General features: G+C 38.1%; 1 protein-coding gene across 2 annotated transcripts in view; it reads right to left on the bottom strand.

Moving 5' to 3' along the window:
- phactr3a (phosphatase and actin regulator 3a) overlaps positions 1–22,843 on the bottom strand; it is a 43,676-nt gene extending 20,833 nt beyond the window's left edge. For both annotated transcript variants that reach the window (XM_047372747.1, XM_047372756.1), the window contains exon 1: positions 22,526–22,843. In XM_047372747.1, the coding sequence (XP_047228703.1) occupies positions 22,526–22,628 (103 nt within the window). In that variant the 5' untranslated portion in view covers positions 22,629–22,843. The remainder of the gene's footprint in view (positions 1–22,525) is intronic.
- Positions 22,844–23,185: the final 342 nt, after the last annotated feature.

Below are 23,185 nucleotides of genomic sequence, written 5' to 3'. Positions count from 1 at the left end.
CTTGATGTTTACATTATTATTAACTTGCCAACACCTTGCAAAAGCTGTAGTTTGGGTTAGGTAACTGGAAAAACGAATGACTTTGCTATCTAACCAGAAGGTACTGGTTAGTTGGGAGCGTCTATCAGGCTTCTGGTAGTCTCCCTGGCTAGTTACAATCTTGAGTTTTTTATAAATTATGATAAACTGTCCGGTTTTTGTTGTGCCACTCCGTATTTCCCTAATTATTGGTAACAGTCTTTACTGTGCCTGAGTGATGCCTTTGTACTATATGATCTTTTTGATCCTTTGTAACCTTTCACCAAACTATGACTTTAACTAAAGGATGCAAATGACCGAATGTCAAGAGCTGAACTTTATTTAGAGTTAATCAGATTTTATATAATTGATGTCGGTAAAAATAAATTTTGGAAACAATTTAACAAAGTATCAATTAAATGATTAGCTCACTTGTGCAACCAGGTTATTTTTTTTTTGTACTTTTTCTCTAATTGATTTGTTTTGTTTGTTTGTTTTTGTTGAATTGTACAGGATATATGTCACATTAAATAAATGAAAAAAATATTAAATTATTCATCTTGCTGTCTTTCTTTATGTTACAAAAACCTCACATTGGAACAGGAGTTTGTAGAGGTTTTTATATTCGTTGTACATCTAGCTGCTTTTCTGGAACTTTTGTGTGGAAAAAAAACGTAGGCCCTTTAAAAATGTTATCCATCCTGCAGTAAAATCAGTTGTAAGAGCTCTATGGGGACGGCTGCAGACAGGTTAACTGTCTGGAATAGAGTTTGTCTGGTCTACTATTTACTTCCCAGCTCATTCCTTCAGGAATGCAGCTGTTTCACTTGTTAGAAAACTAATATATAAATAATTTCACCCCAAGTTATGAATATAATTATTATCAGTCTGGCCATTTAGATGTTAAAACACTAGAATTATTATAATAATTTCCTCGCCAGCATATTCTGCAAGTTTTTAGCACCTTTAAATCGCCTTTGACTTTATAAAGTGCACTTTACTGTACTATATCTGTGCTTCAGGGTTTGGAACATGCAGCTATAAATAACATCAGAGTTTTCTATGATATCCCTACAGACCCTTAAAAGCCTCGGTTTCCCACCCGTCTCTTTGTTAATAAACCAATAATGTGTCCTTGAATGGAACACCTTGCTACCTTCTGCTACGCCAGCTAACCTCCTCACTTTACCCCCCTGGTTTTAGATTTAGATTTTTTCAGAAACTGGTAGTTTTTTTTTCTTCATATTTTAAGCCGTTTTGCTTCTATGTGTCATTTTCCTTTGAAACAGAAAAAAGAAAACATCTAAGTTACACCACTGAAAGACATTTAAAGCATTTTCAATAGTTCAGTAAAAAGTGCATTTTTTTAAAATTCTAACTTAATATTTAAAAAGAATATTTTAAAAACATTTTAAGGCTATTAGCCCTCAACGCAGGGTTCGAGTCCTGGCCCTGGACTATTTGCTGCATACCTTTGCCTGCTCTCCCTGGATAAAAAAAAAAAAGTTCACAATACATTTCTCAAAGTAAGAAGTTTCATATTCACATCTTCAGGGGAAAACCGCAGGTTAATATTAACTTCGCAAGCTTAATTAACCCTTATAAAGACGTGGCAGTATGAAGAAGGTGGTACATTCTGACAACAATGTAAATTAATTAGGACTGTTCAATCTTGCTGATTTGTAGAGTACCTTTTCAAGTCTGTGAGTAAAACTAATTGTTGAAGAGATCGAGTATTATTGTGTACGGCTATGTGGGTCTGCAAAGGTCAAGCCTCCAAATCATCAAAGTGATCACAGGCAACATGCAAAAGACCAGCATGTGGGCTGCTGGCAACAAGGGAGAGAAATGATGTCGGCCAGGCCAGCAGCCAATAGGACATGCCTGAGGCTTTTGTTTATTACCATATGCTGGTGTTGAAAATGAGCTTCAGAGGGAGGCTTTGCTTGTAAGCCATAACTGCTTTATCATCTAGGACGGCTACAGGAGCTACATACTGTGAAGAAAGGCTCTGTTCAGAGTTTTATGAGTTGTGATGGACAGACAGATGAGTACAGTAACAACAGATACAAGCTCACGTTTATTCATAATTAATTATACAGTGCTTTGCAAAGTATTCACAGCACATTTTTAAATTTTGCCACCTTTCAGCTACAAACTACAATGTATTTTATTGGGATTTTATGTGACAGAAAATGTATCCTTTATTCCACTTCAGAATTATACTCTATGTTGTGTGGGTTAGGAGCTGGACCAAAATGCATACAGAAACTTGGCAACATCAAGAGAACGGGACAAGGAGCACGGGCAGAGAAAGAGGCAGGGTAACGAGGCAAAGAAATGGTAAAGGACGAATCTCGCAATGAGCAAAACCATCCAGTGAGCTTAAATATTGAGTGAAAATTGGAGAATGACAGACTGCAGGTGTGTTTATCAGAGGATAATGCAGAGCAGCTGGGGCAGAAGGAAAGCAGGGAGACTGATTGAGGGAGACTAATTAACATAGATGAAGCTAAATTAAGACACAAAGAAACTACCAAACCAAAGAGAAAAGAGTGATCTAAGAGAAATAAATCCAACTGTACAGAAAACAAAACAAGAATAAACTAAGAAACTAAACACAAAGGAATTAACTTATATGGCAAAACCCTGAATAAGGCTAGACCTTAAGACCATAATAAACAACAAGGAAATGATCAAAATCCAAACAAAAACCAAAACCCAAACATCTGTGGATCATAGCAGTTGGTCTCACATTGAAGTTTGTGGCTGTAATGTAACAAAATGTAAGAAAACAGAAAAAAAAACAAGCGGTATGAATACTTTTGTAAAATGTTTTATCAAAACTGCAATACCTGCATACGTTATCAGTTTAAGGATCTGACAAAACGTATTCCTTAGTAAAAAAAAAAAAGGGGGGAATCCTATAATTTTTACCATGATCATTCACACAGTTAGATCTACTTAGCCATTTAAACCAATAAACCCCAACAAATAATACAATGAAAAATCTTCGTATCCTGTGAAGGGGTCCTTGTTGAATTAGAAAAAAAAAAATCTGCTTTGACTGCATCCGGATAGTTTGGGTTCGGCTATGGAGCTAAATCCTTTTAAATAACCGTCCCTAAAATATCCTAATATAAGTCAGAAATCATTTCCTAAGCTTGTTTCTTACAGGATTCCTAACTTCAATTAAAACATTTACATTTTTTTTACAAATAGTACTACATGTGATGAATGGAAAAGACAAAAGAAAACCACACAATACAAGCTTTTGTATCCTGAATAGCGCTGCATCAGTTGCTATATTTAAATGCTACTTTAACCTGACAGTAATTCACCTTTTACTGATGGAAGATGTTATCACTACTTCTACAGAAGCACACACAATATATTTAACTCCTAGACCCATAGAAAAGCAGAGGCACACACAGATTGACACGTACTGAAAAAAAAGATGCTATCTTTGACTAACTGTGGAAGCTTCCTTCCAGCGATCACATTGAACAAGTGGGCTGACAATGTTAAGACTAAAAGTGGTTTTCCTGTAGCCCACACAGCAGGGAAAGCCTAGAAAGAAAAAAAAATCCTAACTGCCCCTGAACAGCAACTGCCAGGAGAGGGGGGAGATCTGTCAAGATGTGCAGGATGATTTCCAATCCTAATGTTTTAAGCCCTGCTCTCCCAAAAGTAAAACTTTTAGTCTGTTCTGTCAGAAAGCTCCGCCTAATCAGGTAATGGAAGTCCTGGTTCATCCTTATACTGTGTAATGTTCTGTAGTCAATCACATTAAAGTGTAGGATTCACACCAACACAATCAGTTCCTTTTATATCTTCAGACATGCATGTTGCAAATCCTCTTTACTGTGATGGTGTGATCATAAATGACTCTGTTTGGCAGCTGGCTCAAAAGCATCAGGAAGCCTCGTGTTAGACAATTTCACAGCAACAAAAAAGCTATGGTATGAAAATAACAGCTGATTTAAATGTGAGAAGCCATGTCTTCATAAAAGCAACCAGAGTTTCTGGAGTGGAGTGGGGGTTAAGAAGGCTGTTAATAGACTCGAGTAGCAGAGTCAGGTGGGTAAGCAGTGCTGTGTATTTTATTGCTGTTATTTCCACCGGTTTGAGTCGGGGCTGAAATAATTCTTAAAGTAAAATCTGTGTGTTCATAAGAGATGTAAAGAGAGCCAGTAAATATTCACAGACTGCAATGTAGAATTTCTAAGACGTTTTAGTGTCAACACTTGGTGACGAAGCTGATAGCTTGCCTGCAGTAAAACTGATCTAAAGAGAGAAGAGCACAAGGCAGTGCAAGGTGTATAGGGAAAGGAGAAATCCACAACTGTTAGCACTGCTGTTTTAAAGCAAGTTTCCACAGAGCAAGGATCCCGCTTACATTTGGATTCCCTCAAATACAGAACCACGCAGGACCCATTATAAATAACATTATTTAAAAGCCTGAGCAATGACTCGTACTAGAACAGGGAATACAGTAGAGTGGGCAAAGCTGCAACTTCTCTAGGGAATCCCAAAGCTGAGTTAAAAAAAGAATGCCTCATTTTATTTTTTAGAAGATCTGTATTTATCCAGACCTATGCAGGACCAGGAGAATGATTAGCCAGCAGCTTTTTCTCTGTCATTGATGTGTGGATGCTGTAAATGAACCTTTTGCACCCTGTAATTAAATGGTCATTAAGCCTTTGGGAACACATTTACTGCTGCATGTGATACATTTGAATTCAGAAGCTGGAACGTCAGAAAAATAAACAGAAATACCCACAAAAGTTGGAATTCAGACTGGGAAACTCCAATCGGCTTGTATCTTACCAAATCACACATATTTCCCCCAGAGCAAATTTCTACTCAATAGAAAGAACAAAATGACAATGCCTTTTGTCTAAAACACCATGAAATTGTGGCGGAAAAGCGAAGGGTGAAAAGTGGCAGTCTGGCTTAGCTGCTGATCAAACTGTGCATGCTACATCCTCAAATGCATAGGAGGCCAATGCAATGAGTTTAATAAAGCTACATTTCTTACTATACCATTGAAATGCAAATAAACAGTCTCCAAATGTATAGTAGGTCCAACATAACGTAGATTGATGGAACATAATCCAAAAGAAGAAAATGCATTACATGCAAGGTAACAATTAGTTTGCATGACTTTCTGTGATAAAATGTACACCCTTCCAACGAGCCAAAATGTTGGCTCCCATACATTGGTTATGTACCCATGTTACATACAGAACAATCAGTAAATCGGTACTGATGTCAGCAAAATCTAATTCTTCTATTCAGACTTCTTCCATCATAAGCATGACCAAAGAGCTACAAAAATCCTTCCTCTCTCATGTAGAAATCTGTACACGGGTCATGGATGCAATTCCTAGCATGGCATTGGTCAGAAACACACCACTAAGAGGCCTAGCAAGTCTAAAAACATCAATCTTGTAGAAAATCTGTGGAAGAAGTTGAAGCTTTGAGTTGCAGCCAAGAACCCTAAAGGATTTAGATTTTCTGTAAAGAGGAACATGCCAAATTCCTCCTTTGATGTGTGCAAAGCTGGTGAGCAGCTACAGAAAATGTCTACAAATGCTTCTTCACCAAGTCTGGAGCCATGTTTTGTTTGAGATTCAAATACTTTTTTTCCTATTTTTCCGCAATCATACTTTTTTCTCCTTGAGTGAACTTCAATGCAGTATAGTGAGAAGCTACGTATATCATAATAAAGTTACATCTAATCATGCACTGCTTGAGAATTAACTTTTATTTTTTTACAATACAATTTATTCAAATACCAAACAGGATCACAATATCTCAAGATTTGTTTTGTAACTTGTCTGGAATAAAAAAAAGCTTTTCTGAAACTTGAATCAGTCCTGCAGTAAAATGTGCAGTAAAAGCTCAATGGGGCGATGGGCAGACATGTTAAATGTCTGGAAGAGATTTTCTCTGGTCTACTTAAACACATTTTACTTTTGCTGCTCGTGTAATAATGCTATTATCAACAATATATTATCTGATAGTTTAACTGATGAAAGCAAAACTCTTAAATCAGTTTGGGATTGGATCTGCTCTCTTGGAAAAGATGCTGTATATGAAATGATTAAATTGGATATTGTGCCCAGATCTGCACATTGTACTTTCCTTGTTAATGTGTCATTGATGCAAAAGAAGAGAAAAAAAACTGTGCATGTTTCCCAGCAGATCAAGGGCCAGGATGAGTCAAGGCATCTGCGATCCAGGACAGACTTATCAGTACACAGACCACGGCTCTGCACGCTTCAGCAGCCTGTTGCAGTGGAACGGTTGGAGCTGTCCACGGTGCTGAAGCAAAACCCAAACCACTCCCTCTCTACACCCTGTTTAACTATGGTCCTTTAGCTTGCTATTTTTGGTAGTTTAAATTATTTGGCTTTAATCTTGTTCTCAGAAATTAGCTTTTTAACAAGAACAGAAGACCATTACTGAAACTGAGGTCAGGCTTACACTTTCAGAAGAGATAGAGAAATATTTACTATTTCAAACTTTTCATTCTTAGACTCTTGAATTATAAATACATTACTAGGATTTTTAAGAAAAATTAATGACCACCTTTTCAGATTACATATATTTTTTGGCAAATGGGTGATTTTTAACTTAAGTAAGTAGTCTAAAAATCAAAGTTGTGTTACAAATCACTGGTATGTGATAACAACCTCTACAAGGATCCAAGGATTAGTTAAATTCACTGCTGCTAATTTTGGCTAACTGGATAAAAATGTTATGATCATTAGGCAGCAGGATAGCCTAGTTTAAATATGTCATCGTGGAATATCAGAAACGGTCCTGTCCCTGCTTTTACTCTGTCGATTTTTACTGACAAAACCTGATACAAAACATGGTGGAGCATTTTATTGAAAGTAGAGTTTTAGGCAGCAATCATGTACATTCCTTTCCTGTTATCTCCATACTGTTGACAGGTATAAAAACTGAATATGTAATGAAAATAGTAAGACTGTCTCCATATATTCAAGAACTCAACTTGAACAATAAAGCTGGTAAAGAAAAATACTATTAATGATCATTTGTCTGCATACTGTGTAAATTCATATTTTAATGGAGTAGCACAACATTCACACTGAAAGTTTCAACCTTTAGCTTAAGAGCAATTGCTCAGTGGGAAAAAACAACCCAATGCATTTTGTGCAACACTCCTTACTACCAGGGCAGCACTTAGTATTGTCTCATAACAATTTACAAGCTTGCAAATTTAGCTATGTGTTTAGGTTCATTATCATACTAAAAGACCCGATAATGGTCATTTTCCATGTTTTGGCAGATAGCAACAGATTTTTAAATCTCCGGGTATGTCAAACATTTCATGATGCAATGCACTTTAACAATGTTCTCTTAGGCTTTGGGAGAGGAATGGGTCCAGAGCACCAGACACCATTCACCATACTTAACAAAGAGCAAAATGTGTTTTTGCACATATTCATCATTCATTTTAAAACAAACCAAAGGTGTGTTTGTTACCAAAAAAGTTCAGTCTTAGTGTGATCTTACCACATCCATGTTTTTATCGCTTCAGTAAACAACACATGTTTTTGTTTGTGATGAAGAGAAAAGGTTTCGTCTTTGGATGTCTCCCTAACAACTGGTCGGTATGTAGACAGTGTTTAAAGGTCATCATGGAAACCTTGTGATTGCATGATATCACTCTTTATTTAGGTTCTCCAATGGTGAGATGTGGGGATAACTTTTACCTCCTCTTTAGAAATCTTCTATCCTTTATCACAGGCTTGGATGTGGAGACCCCTGCTGTAGACATTTCCTGACCTATGAAGATCAACACATCTACATAAAATGTGCAGCATGTTTTATTATCTTTCCCATTTTGAAGAATAGCTATGAGGTATTGACATTGTTTTCACCTTCCAAGGCTCTCTGATCAACTTAAAGAAAATTAAAGAATTTTTGATTTTTATTAATTTTAATCATTTTATAGGAATGTTTAGGCATTCATAAAAGTGTCAATGTACTTAAGTTAAACGTTGACGTTTTCTAAATGTTTTAGTGTGAGATTAGGTTTTTTACACATCTTTTCCAGATAATATGTAGCCTTTGAGTGTGAAGGGCAATGTATACTGCATTTCATAATTATTATACCTAAATAATTTCAAATGATGGCCCATCATAAGCCATATGAAACACTGTCTAGAGTGTTTTTTGATTTCATATAATTACTATTATAATACAATTTCATAACAACATGAAAATATGATTTTTTTTTGCCACAGAAACATTTTAGTTTTGAAACTGTTTTTCTGACCTGTTCCCAACGACCCCTGGAGATGGGCACAGATTAAACAGGTATACCAAAGGAATGGAAAGTGCTGCCTTTTTGTCAACCAAATTTTGTGCTTTTTGTGTCAATCTGTTTGTATCACTTTTAAGGCCTGTCTGTTGAAAGGTGGGTTTAAACACTGTAGCTTCTTAGCCTCATTCAAACATGTAGTTAAAATAGCAAGCTGCTTGTGAATGAGTGATATATAGTGAATACAGCCAGAGTCTCTCTATCCTTCCCTCTCCTTCATCTTCACAACTCAGACACAGTCAGTGTAACATTTCAATGAAAAGTCTCAATTCATTTCATTTTATGAGTGTATTCCTTCTTGTGCTGTTATCCGATCTGGGTACATTATGTATTTCATTTTCTAGCTCCAGAGATGGCCTGAAAGAACCTCTCAGTAACACTGCACTGTAAGTGGTTTTTACACATAAACACAAAGGCCTTAAACCACGTTTCACTGTCTCTCAAGTTCTGTGACACAAAACTTAGTCGTAACAGCCCCTATCAATGTTCTTTTTACTTTACCGTGTTCATTAGTAGCTTTCTTCCCTACTCTTTGCCTGTCTTCTATTGTTTCTTTTTTGGTTATAGACAAAAGTGTTCAGCTTTGATGAGGCAGAGAAATTTCTTCTAGCCTTGCAGCTTTATTTGACTCAGTGTGGCAGATTTAAAAGGAGAGAAACATGCTGAGGCTATGAAGAGATGTGAAGGTGCAATACATCATATTTCTGGTGTTTGTGTAAAATATAGGAACATTCAGGCATCTATTTTGAGGTTGGTGTAAGTGTGGTAATTTTATTTTGCAGTAAATTGCATTATTACTGATTTTTTATTTTGCAACTCAATAAAGCGCCATCACCTCCTGGAGACTTTCTGTTGTAAAATTTAGAGACAAGCCTAATAGCATCAGTATGACATTTCCCTGCAGGCAAAATATAACTGAACATTACTTTGCCTTTTTATCTAAACAATGCATGAATGTGGGACAAAAATCAGATATAAGAAATGTTTAGATAAAGATGTCAGTTGATAATTGAATGTGGTTAAAAGGGGGTTAGGGTTGATCAAACAAGCATATCAAGACCCACTTTCAGCATCTTGTTCAGGACTAAATTTGCACAGGATGTGTTAGCTTAAAAAAGTCAAATTTCAATGCAAGCTTCTGAGCTAAGTAGGGACAATGACTGGACAACCTAAAAATCTATAAAAAGGACGACTGTGGACATCCAGTGCTGGCATATGGGTGCACCTGGTGTGTGAAATAGAGAGTGAAGCATAAACATGTTTCAAAATAGTTTTTTTAAACTTATTTTTCTTGTTTTTTTATTTGACAAGAAAACAGATCGTATGTATGTGTGGTATAAAGAACAACAGTAAATAAAAATAAAATAAAACAATAGCTTATTGATTATCAATATTTTACACTACTAATCTGGCATATGAACACATCAATGGAGAAAATGAGAATAGATTTTTAGTTTTATTATCAGGCAAAAAATAGAAAAAAACATGATGTAAAAAATTTATTTGAAAACTGTAAAATTATGGTTGAGAAATGATTGTTTATGTTCTTGGAGGATATATTCAGCAGGCCCAATGAGTTTAGTGTTGCTTTATAGTTATGGACTTCTCCATCTGTGTGTATGTGTGAAAGTTTTTCAGTGGCATTGGCTTCCTCTTTACTTCCTATTCCTTAATTAAATGTTTTGTGCTTTATCTGTGCATCGCTTCAGTCACTTCAAACTGTTGGGCTTTTTCAAAATATTGTGTTTTGCGGCACTAGTGGCCTTTATTTTTGGAGAGAGGGGGGAAGACATGCAGCAAACATCACCAGACCAGTACTCAAACCTGGGACAGCCGCGACGAGGACTGAGACCTCTGTACGGGTCGCGTGCTCTACCTCTGCACCATGAGCCACACCCCAACCATTGTGCTTTTGAAACTTTGGTTTTTCTCCACTAAGGCTATTAACAGGATTTCTATTTTCCTTAGGATTATGCTGATCAAAATTCAAATTAGCATTAGCAGAAAATACATCATTTGTCTATTGGTATGTTTCATTTTGTCTTTTATAAGATTTGATTTTCTACTTAAATGTTTTTCAGGAGCACTTTTGGTGCAAATTAGTCTTTATTCAACTTTGACTGAATACACTAAGATGAAACTTAAACTTCTTTTCATATTTTGTGACACTACACCAACAGGCTTCATGTATTTTATTGGGATTATATGTGGCAGACCCACAAATATTGGCATATAATTTTGAAGTTAAGCAAAATGATACATGGCTTTCAATTTGTTTTTTTCCTAACAAGAATCTGAAAGTTTGACATACATTTGTATTCAGCACCCCTTTCGATCCAGTTACAGCTGCAAGTCTTTTAGGGTATTTCTCTTCCAGATTTGAGACTGATGTTTTCGGGTCATTCTTCTTAGCAATCCAGCTCAAGTTCAGTCAGATTTGTTGAAGTGCGAATGTGAACTGTGATTTTCAAGTTTCAAATCTCTCCCCCAGTCTCAACCAGGTGCAAACCATTTATCATATTCCTTGCACTTAGCATCGTACGTTATGCTGACCCATCACATAAAATCCCAATAAAATATATTGATATTTGTGGTTGCGGTTAAAGAATTGTGAAAAAGCTTCAAAGGCTAGGCACAGTAGTTTAAAAGGATAAGAACAGAAGAAAATTAATGAAAAAATTGTCGGTTTCTCTGTTGAACTGCTTCCTAAATTTTCATTAGGATCCTTAAAGAGAGCCCAAGTCCTGAAGCTCCTGCAGCCTTAAGAACACAAGACCAACATCTCCACTGCCTCATTGTTCCTGCTGTCCTATAGACCATCTAAAATCTTGCTGCAGCTAGCTTGCAATTAGGATAAGATCTTTGCTTTCTTTCAAAAACAGCTCCCACCTCCTCATTTCCTTCTCTCCATCTCATCTCTGGCTCACTCATTCAGTTTCCTGTCCTTTTCTCCTGCCATTTTGCAAAATGTGCCTCCACTGATCCGCACTCAATGCTCGAAGGAGTTTACCCTTCAAATCGGGCAGTTTGCAATTTCTTGAACTTCATTTAACTTAAACCTTTAGAGGCTAAATAGCTGCATTTCATGTTTCTTTTACACCAGGGAATCTACCAGGTGTTCAGGGCTGCTGAGGTCTTTGTGCGCCAAGCGTTTTCTGTTTTACTGTCTGTCTGTTATCGTCTAGCACATTTTGAGTGTTAACATGTACCTGTTTTTTTTTTTTTTTTTTATTCTTGTGGAGATGGATTCACAAGTTAGAAAAGCACATAGACTTGCAGGTGTGTGCATACATACAACCACAGCAACACATGGCTTGTCAAACCTTAATCTGTTTCGCGTCCACATGGAGCTGGTGTTATGTGGGACATTGGTTGTTGTCATTTTTCACAGGCGACAGGAGGACAGCGAGGAATCCAAACAGAACAGAGCCCAAAGTGGCGTCTTAACTTCAATGTGGAGGATTTCTTATTTTTTACAGAGAGGAATTACAGCTTTTCCACTGGCCTTACTGGCAACAGAACAGTGAAATCAGTCAGGTGATAAATTTGAGGGTTTTCAGTTATATTAATTAAAACACTCAAGCATTTAGTGTTGATGATCACAAGACACCATGAGGAGAAAACTTCAAAACTCATTAACTTGTAAGACAATGCTGCCTGCAAAATGACTGTTTTCCTCTGATTTACTGTATGAATCTATCAGGAATTGATGATTTGGGCTGAAAACCTCTACCACAATATTTTGTGTTATTTAATCTGATATTTCATTCCTGTTTTTAACTGTAAATTAATCACTGCATACTGCCAGAGCCTCTCAAACACAAATGCTATTCTTAAAATAAAACTTAGGTATCATCAGAAAGAGAACGTTACTACTCTACTTCAACAATAACGAACAACTTTCTTGCTAAACAGGACATAAAAACTGGATTCAATCAAATTATGATTAACGGAGCATTTATTGATGGTTTCATGGAACCAACAGTGGAAAAAGGTTAACAGAAAAAAAAAATCCCAATCATACTAAAATGTTTGGGTACTAAAATTTTTTTTAGGTAAATAATTGATTGGAGTTTACCATTATTATTAAAGGCTGAATAATTCTTATCATGCTAACTGTTTTTGAAAATAACCATAAATGACACAATAAGTACCTAACCCTAGAATTGCTGCACTGGTTACTAGACAAAGGACACATATTAAAGGTGGTGATGTGTTATGCAAATCTCTAACATTTATTTTGAGTTTAGGCTTAACAAATTTATAGATTGGGAAAATACATAAAAAAATGATTGTTGGAAACATCTACACAAAGCACAAGGGCTAAAAAAGGGAAATTGATCAAATGTTATTGAGAGCTAAATGGAATGATACCAACAGAAAACATAAAACAGGTCATTAATTTTGCAGTAAAACATGAATTATATTCTCTGAAGACCTATTTTGGCAGGTTGAACATCAATATCAAATAATACATTCTCACCTACTTCAATAAGTCACACTCATATGTCAGGATTGCCAGGCCCCAATATGAGTCACAGCAGACAGTGCTGAACACTTTTCTTTGACCTTTACTAAATGGAAGAAAACTAGAAATATGCTAAATTTCAGTTTTTTTTTGTTTAGACAGCTGGAAGATGGAGTGAAACCAAAATATGTATTGAATCGTAAATTGCTCTTAGAAATCCCTCATCTAAAGTCAATAGAAGTGTTTTTATAAAATATATATCATAAGGACATTTGGCAATTAAATTCTTACACCAACAAATGTTCCTATAGTTATGCATGGAAAAACTATATTAGTTTAAAAAAAAGGTTCAAAAAGAGAATTTAACTAATGTTGATAAGTTCCTGTCCTTTAATTTATGCAACATATTGATAACATCAGTCTGTAAAATTCCAACAAGTCTGATTTAAGTGAAAAAATACCACCTGCTGATAGCAAACTAATACAGTATATTCATTTACACTGTATCTACTAAATTTGCAATCTGATACATTTTTAAAAGAAATCAATGCATTTTATCTTTGAGTAAATCAGTTAACAGAATGAAGCATTTCTTACCTAATGACTTATGCTATTCCTTATATGATTACTCTCCAATACAGTTAGATTTTCTTCTTAAGGTTTTGAGGAGTGTCTCATCAGGTCGGTTTCTGGACATCATCAGTAAATATTTGTTTCTCTCTGTCTTCGATTACTTCTGCACCTGCTTAGTTTGTGGCTGAAGAAAAGTCAAGTGCAACCTGATACAAAAACAGCAGACAATTGTTTGCACCTGCTGGACCTTTTGGTTGCTTCTGCATCTGTGTATTAAGTGCAATCTGTGGTTCTGGTGCAGAAATAAAGCCAGAAGGACAGGCAAGACAGTAGTAAAAAAATGGAGCAGATAGCAGTTGCTTTGTGAAACCCCACCAACCCCTTCCTGTGTGTCAACACTACGGCAGGTGAACTTTTGTTAATCTGGCATCGTTTTAATTTCTGATGCAACTCTTGATGTTGCTCCTCTCCATTTCAAGATTGTTACAAATATCTAAGCCATACTGCCGCAGTATTTCTTCTTGTTGTACCGGTGCGCTTCAGCAAGTTCTCAGTGTTTACTCTTTTGTAGTAGAAAAAAGTAGGGAATGAGATTTGTGTCCCGCTTTGACTAATTTAGTGCAGTTTGAGATTTTTTCTGACCTCCCTTTACTTTTCAGTGCCAATTTCCTATTGCTGTCACGCAACATGACAAAGTCATAGGATAGGAAAATGATCCCTTTAGATCGACTATTACAACTTCACTTTGGGTGGGTGTACTTTTCTGTAAGTATTTATTTGACAACCAAGATGCTACTTGTAGACTCTACGTCACTGAATACTTTTCTTCTTCTCATGGATGACAGACTGAATAGCTCACCAGTGGCTACTTGTAGCAAGTGGTCTTGACTGATTCTCAGTTTCCTCAAAGCTGACTGTGATGAGGAGGTCATGACTCCATTGTGGATTACAGCTTTGCCACGAAACATTAAAGTCTTAATTAGACTTGTGTAGTGGCACAGGCCTATTCAGATACTATGAGGATTGATATTTCTTGTCAAAATGTGTGTGCGGCTTCATTAAGTGTCTGTGAACATCAGTTTTTCAATTTTGCTGGATTTGCTTGCTGGATAACGGTCTGGACTTTGATTGTGCCCTCTTAACACATGAATATGCTTTGATCTAAACCATTCTACTGTAGCTCTGGCTCTATTTTTAGGGTCTGACCTGGTTTAAAGTGTTTTGTAGCATCTAAAAAGACTTTTTTCCAGAATTGCCCTGTATTTCGTCGCAACTACTTTCCCATAAAATCTAAACGATCATATCATCATGTTTCACCATTGACATAATGTTTTCAGGGTGATCTGTATTAAGAGGTTTTTCTACACACATAGTATTTTGCATGCAGACCATAAGAGTACATTTTTATCTCATCTGACCAAAGCCAGTTCTTCCACATGTTTATTGTGTCCCCTACACAGCTTGTGGCAAACGGCAAACAGGACTTTTTATGGTTTTCTGCCATCAATCCATCAATACCTTTTTTTCTTGCCACTGTGCCATAAAAGCCAAATTGTTGTGTGTACGAATAACAGTTTCATGTGAACAGATGGAAATCATCCACTTAAGATGTGGATCTCTGCAGCTCCTCCATAGTTACCATGAGGTCATTTGATTGTGTCTCTGATTAATCCTCTCCTTGCATGGCCTGTCAGTTTAAATGGTTGGCCAAATCTTGGTAGGTTTGCAGCTTTTCCTTTTTTGAAACATCTATTGAGCATGGATTGATTAATGAGCAGATGTTTAAAGTGAAACTAAACCCGATGTGAAAGCATAACGCTACCCCCAGACCAGTGGCGCATGCTGGTCTTTCAAGGAGGGGAAGCTCATTTCAAGATCGCTGATTTGCTCATTTCGCTGTCAATCAAAAAGGGATTCAGCCTCAGACAGATCATCCAATCATCATGCAGAAGCTGAGTGTCTGGGCCAGCCGAGGCCGGCCCACTGCCCCATAGACCCCGAGAGACGCTGAGCGTTAGATGGGCGGGACAAAGCCCAGCATTTTTGCTTTGCTATTGAACTCACTGTTTAAAGGACTGTGAAACTGCGGGAATGAGTGAGAGGAAAGCTGCGTCGTTACCAGTGATAAGAAGCTGAATCTGAACAAAAGTTGAGCGCATTGTTGCGCATATTTAGTCAATGACATGTACACACAACAGTATATATTTAATCACTTGTTTTTTGACATTTTAGGGGAAGCTGAGCTTCCCTTGCAGTCTTAGAGCAATCGCCACTGCCCCAGACAGATTTTGAAAAATGCCATGAAAATGGGCAGTGCCAAGAGACACGGAGGGGTACGGCCAAGTATGAGGATGAATGGAGGGTGTTAAGCGGTAATGTGGTCAGGAAGACGAGAATGGCCAGAGCGATGCTGGTAGCTTCGCCACGGAGAGACCTTTTCCATCCCCTTGTCACTGGAGGCTAAGGGAGGTTTTATGGAGCCCAGCGGGCCTGAACCTTATCAGTTCAAGCCGCTGGCTCAAGGCGTTGATTCAGCAATGCCCCAAGCAGGCTCTGCTGAGGCAGTGGAGGACAGAACGGGTCCAGTTTTACCTGAGTGGTAAAGTGATAGCAGCATCATTGCTAACATGAGGTGACATTGAAAGCAGTAACAAACTTTCAGAAAGTTTACATTTACCTGTAATTTATATTATCTCATGTAAAGCGTATGGTTGAAGGTATAATGCAAAGAACAGTTTGATCAATACTCGCAATTCCAAATCCTGACTCGCTATGGGGGCGTTTCTGAGCGAGATGGTGTTATACCTGAACACAGGGCTGTGACATAGACATGTACCAAGCTGTACTGACCAATAGGAAAATTCAACTGCAGTAACTGCCGTTCAACCAAAAGAGGGCAGCACTAATACTGTTTTAGGACAAATATTGCGGAATTAAACAAGTTTACATGAAAATGAAAAATTGCACAGTAACATAAAGATAATACCATTAAGGTCCAGTTTATACAGTCAATGTTCAAAAAAGGTTGATTTGGGGTTTAGTTCCATTTCAAGGCTGTTACAATGACATTATAACCTAACTCTGCTTTAATTTTCTCCCAGACTTTCTCCTTGACCTGTCTGCTAAGTTGATTGGTCATCATATTGTTTGTTCATTAATGTTCTGTAAAGAACCTCTGATGGCTTCACATAACATCCCTAAATTATATTAAAATCACACACTAGTGGGCTCTAATTAATCAGAGAATTACTTCTGAAGGTAATTGGTTGCACTGGATTTTATTTAAGGGGTATCAGAATAAAATTTTCCAGACTTATCCACCACTTTATGTTGGACTTTCATATTCTCCCTTGTCATAATAGGAAAAAAACACAAAAACGTTCAGGGGGTACAGATATTTTTAAGCAAAGCTATAAGTCTTACGAATCAGTTTCTGTACAGTACTATCTACTACGCTTAAAAGCAAAAAAAATAAATAAAATAATAATTATAAAATACTTTCACTCATATACCACATATGAATACTGTAATTCAAGCAGTAGGTAAAATTAAGTGTTGCAAGTAGATGGACCTTGACTTTTTTCCTCTGGACTGAGTGTCTCTTTAGCTAAGAATAAGACTTTATTCTCAATAGCAGAGAAGACCACTTTACTGCAGTAATTCCAGTTTTTCTACCTGTCTTTTCAACATCATTAAAGGTACTTTAATGCATCATTACAGGGCAGACAAGAAAATATTTTCCTGCATGGTGGTGCTATCAGGTTAGTGTTACAATTTCTGATTAAATGACTTTTCGTTTGTCTTGTTCAGCTCCACTTCTTCAGCTAGGCATCTCTACTGGCAAGGCTCTACTAGATGTTATTGAAAAGATAATTTACTGAAAAGCAAATATTTACGTGTTGCACATCCTGCAATGAGACTTAACAAAGTCCAATTATAATGTTTTTACCCTAACGCAACTCATTAAAATTTCAAACTGCGTTTGAAATTAATGTTACGTAAGGTATTTTGTGTCACTAATCCTATTTTGTATAAATTATTATTTCTATATTTTTAAGAAGCTAAACAGTGAGCATGTTATATAAGGCTGACTCATATTTACTGATCAACGCCTGACTGTAACAGAGGATTTATGAATAAGACATTGCTCTAATCTGAGGGGAGGCAGTCGCCGTCAAAAACATTTGTAAGTTTTGATTTGGGTGATATGGCTCAGCTCCCAGGGTGGCATGGCCAAGGGGGTGGCACTAGCACTTGGCAAATACAAATAAAAATTATTATGTCAGTTGTGCCCTGAATGGGTTGTACATTGCCCGTATGCATGTCCAGTCAAGTCTTTAATGGAATCTGGACTAATTAATCTTATTTAAAATCTAAAATTCTTAAACTGGTCAAACTTATGAGAACTTTTTTATTTGTGAAAAAATGCTAAACGGAGCTATTTCAATGCATTTTTTGATACTGGGACAACCTTATATTTAAGGCGCATTTACACTCTTGGTCCGATTCAAGGATCAGTAAAAGTGAGAATATTCACACCTGCAGTTGGCCGGGTTGCTTTCACACAAAGATTTCTTAGACTTGACCAAACAAAGTCATGCAGTTGCAACGGATTGTTTCAGTGGCAGTATTACACTGATCGAAAAGAAACAAATCAAGAAGAAGAAAGTCAGTCTCACCAAGGTTTCTGTTGCTACTTTGGTTTTCAAATGTATTAGTGCATCTGCATTTCTTCACTACTCCATGTAGCCACACGAGACATTTTCAAACTCATTTATCTTTAGAGTTGCGCTCTTATTTTGATTTTCCTCTACTTCTTCTTCTTCATCTCAAATATGCTGCTCTTACGTTACATCCTGCTTTTGGTAGGATAGGAGAATGGTCCATTGTTCATAAGACTGTAACAATCTGATTTTCGAGGGGGCTTATGCTACATCTGCAGTTTGCCAAAACTCTTTTGACATCAGCTCTAAGATGTTTATACTGGTTTCACCAATGACCAGTTCAAACAAATGGCCCCTAATAAAGGGCCCCCGACCCCATACTCCTGGAGCACCCCCCACAGGGCACCACGAGGGACACACTCAAATGCCTTCTCCAGGTCCACAAAACACATGTGGACCGGTTGGGCAAACTCCTATGAACCCTCGAGTACCCTGCAGAGGGTGTAGAGCTGGTCCAGTGTTCCACAGCCAGGACGAAAACAACGCTGCTCCTCCTGAATCCGAGGTTCAACTATCGGCCGGACTCTCCTCTCCAATACCCTGGCTTAGGCCTTACCAGGGAGACTGAGGAGTGTGATCCCCCTATAGTTGGAACCCTCTGGTCACCCTTCTTATGAAAGGGGACCACCACCCCGGTCTGCCAGTCCAGAGGCCCTGACCCCAACTGCCACAAAATGTTGAACAACTGAACAACTGCTCTTAGTCTGACCCGTCACCCAGACCCTGTTTGCCATGAGAGACCCTACCAGGGCGTTTAAGCCCCAGACAACATAGCCTCTAGGATTGTTCGAGCACTCAAACCCCTCCACTACGTTAAGGTGGCGGTTCAAGGAGGGGACGTTCTGGACATTTAAGCATTAAATACTTACCTTGAGTCCTTCAGTCATGGTTTGTGACCCTTAAACCCCTTTTCTGTTTGTTTAAAATATCCGTTTAATGCTTTTTGTATTAGCTGAAACACCATTAAAAAAATACAGTGGCGATTATTTCTTGAATGAGTGAGGGAAATTCTGATTTCTGTCTTTTAAAGAATGAAATCTGGAAACCTTTTCTATGCCTCCCAGGTGTGGAAAAATGAAAAAAGCACATAACATACTTTTCCAGACTTTACAAGACTATGGGAAACTAAATGACTTGTTAAAAAATGTGTTTTTCCTTTGAACATAATTCATCATTATCATTCTCAAGCTTCATTAACAGATGTAGGGCCACAGCTACACAAACATAGAAAACAATAAAACTTCTTGGACTGTTATTAAATTAATTACTCAATAATAAAAATAATGGCAATATATATAGGATTTTGATTTTTATCAAGTCATGTTTTGTATTTATTTGAAATTACAGTTGATATCTCTGGTCTTGTTGTGTCTTTGAAACTTTGTCCACACTTCTTGTTCTGAAGTATTTGTTTGTGATCATCTAGCTATGTTCAGCTTTCTGTAGGACAGCTGAGCTATTTCACAGAATAAAAACAACAGAAAGGAAAAATCCTCCCCTGGACAGATTTTCTGTCTGCAAAGCTTCAAGATGTCCTCTCCACCCCATTACCTTGGTCCTCACTCTGCAATGACAAAGTGGAGCTTAGAGTGAAAGTGGCGTTTTGTTAGCAGGGGACTCTGAAAGGTGGCTGTCTAAATGTAGTGACTAAACAATTTATAACAGTGCTACATCTATATTGACAGAAAGTTATAGGTAAATGAGGATTTCCAAAATTGAACAATGTGAAATTTGAATTGACCATTTTGGTCTTTTTCTGTATAGTACACTGAAAACCTTTCTTTTGATCATACACTCACTGGCCACTTTATTAGGTGCATCCAACTAATACCAGGTTAAATTGCTTTTGCCTACATAAGTTCCTAAATCCTTCTTGGCATAGATTCAGCAAGACTTCAGAGATATGAACCAGAATATGGTCCATATTGACATGATAATATCCACTGAAATACAGAGAACGCATTGTCATGTTCAAGAAACTGGCTTGAGATGCTTGGAGCTTCATGACATGGTGCTTTGTATTGCTGGCGGTAGAGATCAGAATACATTGTGGTTATAAAGGGATGCACATGGTCAGCAACAATAAGCAGTGAGGAGAGGGCATTTAAATGACACTCAATTGGTACTAAGGGACCTAACGTGTGCCATGAAAATATGCCTTACGCCATTACACCAGCGGCGTAAACCAGTGATACGATGCAAGATTCCTGCTTTCATGTTGTTTACACCAAAATCTAATCCTACCATTTTAACATTGCAGCTAAAATCAGGAGCTTTTGGATCAGGTAACATATTTCCTATCTATTATTATAAAATTTTCTTGAACCTTTGTGAATTGTAGCCTTAGGTTCCTGTTCTTAGCTGACAGGAGTGACACCTGATGTGATCTTCTGCAGCCCATCTACTTCAAGGTTTGACAGTACTAGGTGGTATTCTGCATACCTTGGTTTTAACAAGCGCTTATTTGAGCTACTGACCATCCTCTGTAAACCTGTCTCTACCATGTCAACATGTCTTAGTGCACTCTGATTCCATGGCATCTGATTGGCTAATTTGCTATTAGTGTTAACAAGCAATTGAACTAGTGTACCTCTTAAAGTGGCCAGTGAGTATATAAACCCACTGAACTAAAAATGGCATTCTCAGTAAATGATAGATAAGTAGAATTAGACTATTGGAGACTTCTCAGTGGAAGTCTTCTGTTATCTCTTTCTAAGACAACATTGCTCAGATTCTGTGGGATGTTCAGCTGTTACTTGTCTCTATTGACTCTTCTCGTCAGTGTTGAGTCAGGGGATGAATACAGTGTCAGCCTCTCCTCTGCAGCTGCATGAGCCACTGTAAAATGAGAAAAAGGCAGTCTTTGCCAAAGTAATCCTTTGGCAAAGACCTGTGCCCCAGACATTGGTGCAGTGATGATCTGATACAAAGGAGGGCTGGGCCATGTTGTGTACTTTGGACCACCAGACACTGACGCTGTACTTTGCTGTCATAATTTTATTTATTCTCCCCTTTTTATATATTGTTGTCTTTAAAGGCTGATTTCACTGCACGCTGATGGCTTCAGCTCTTGTCACTTGTGTGGCGGATCTGCCAAGCTGCTGTGTTGTTTATTCAGGTGTGTCAAAGACCTGCTGTGACATCATCACATTCACCTACGTGTGAATTAAACCATCCTTGGGAGGGCCGAATTCAGCCAGTGGTCCATTAAAAATGTTCTGCGGGCAGCTGATGAGTGCAGCCAGGTGTGAACAAGCTGGCTTCATTAGAAATGAGTCGAAAGGTGAAAAGACATGGCATTTTTTTCTGAATCATCCACTCAAGCATTCTTCATGTGCGTAAAACTCACCACGTGTGGGAGGAAACAATGAGCCCTTTCCAAGCCCACATGAATTGACCATAAATAGCCTCACGCTTACGTAAAAATCAATCCATGCATTTTCAGAGGAGTTATATGGACAAATTAAGAATGGGAAGCTGAAGGGGGAAGCACCTTATCTGCAATAGAAGTGCAGAGCACCACTGGTTATTTGTTATTAATGAAAGATCATTTCATTAGCCCTATGCCACATTCAAGAGGATGACTAACAGGCCCCAGGGAAACAAACAATGACTCCATGTTGGAAGCAGTACCCAATATTGTCTTTAAAATTATAGCCTGATTTGAGGGGAGTATCTCCATCTATGGCTTGCATCACGTGTGCAGCCTGGCATTGACCAGTCATCACTTCAGTATGGGGGAAGTAATAAAGGGGGGTGGGGTTGTGAGTGCTGTCAATATTTAGAGCCAGAGGTTTCGGTATCCTAATATAAGATGTGCATGTGCAGCTTTAAACTGTGTTAAACCCTAAAGCCAAGACCCATGTTTCCTCCCCATAATACCGACAGCGCGGCAGCATAGGCTGAGATAAGACAACAAATACGCTTAGCCTGGCATCATGGACCACACATGCATGCGGATTTGGTGATACTACCAAACATGCCCTAACCAGGGAGGCTGTTTGCAGCCAAAAATCCGCCAATAAGTGAAAGCTTCACACATCAATATAATATTAAACAGCCTAAATAGCCCACTGCTTGCATCCACGTCAGCGAGCTACAGGCGTCTTTATAATAATGTGGCAAGGCGTGCAGCCATAGCAGCCGTTCAGAGACGCTGATATGGCACATTAATTTTCAATTTGCAGCGCAACGATTCACTGTTTCAGTCAATACTCTACATCCAGCGTTGGAAGCATAGCGCTAATTGTCCTTGCTGTTGTGACATCCCAGCGGGTATAAGACCATCTTTCCATCGTTAAGAAATAAAGCATATAAGCACACGGCTAAATTCTAAATAAATGTTAAAAATAACCATAAGAATGCCAAGTTCATCTTTACCTGTGCCGTCAGCCAAATCGATGCCCGGTTCCGTGAGTATGTTCGGGTCACTTTGAGATCTGCCTCGCTGCAGACAGCCGTCTAGTCCATCTGATGTAGCCATGTAGAAGAAGACAGCGCAGGAATCCTGAATAAAATATTGAAAAGCCCGAGCGGAGGCAAGTGAGGTCAGGAGGAGAACCAGCAAGCGGAGCAGAGGAGAGCAGAGGAAAGGGGGGAGATTTAATTCGCTCTGACAACAGCCGCTTTGAGCATCTACCAGGGAGCCATGGCCGGGCTGAAATTCACCGCGCGTGGATGTGTGCCTGTGTGTGTGTGTGTGTGTGTGTGTCTGGGCCGTGTGTGACGATGTGTGGATGTGAAAGGGGGGGGGGGGGGGGTGATGTGCCCCCGGTGGTACCAGCGGGGTGATGATGCCCATCCCTGTCCAGCGACACAATCAAAATTTCAACCCCAGAACGCTGCAAACAATATTTTGTATTGAATGTTTTTATGGTGGTTTAAACGACCATACAGTAACCCGAACCTGCATAGTGGGTTCAGGGTCCATAGCTTTGGGTAGCTACAAGCTAATACCATATTAGATTGAGTTGTCAAAATAATAACAGGTGTGCTGCCCCCTAATTTGTAATTTGATTTAAAAATGCGCATATAAAGCAA

The sequence above is a fragment of the Girardinichthys multiradiatus genome, chromosome 1 (assembly GCF_021462225.1).
Source record: "Girardinichthys multiradiatus isolate DD_20200921_A chromosome 1, DD_fGirMul_XY1, whole genome shotgun sequence".
NCBI lineage: Eukaryota > Metazoa > Chordata > Actinopteri > Cyprinodontiformes > Goodeidae > Girardinichthys > Girardinichthys multiradiatus.
Note: the sequence above shows the minus strand (reverse complement) of the source record. Positions and strands in the feature narration are given on the sequence as shown.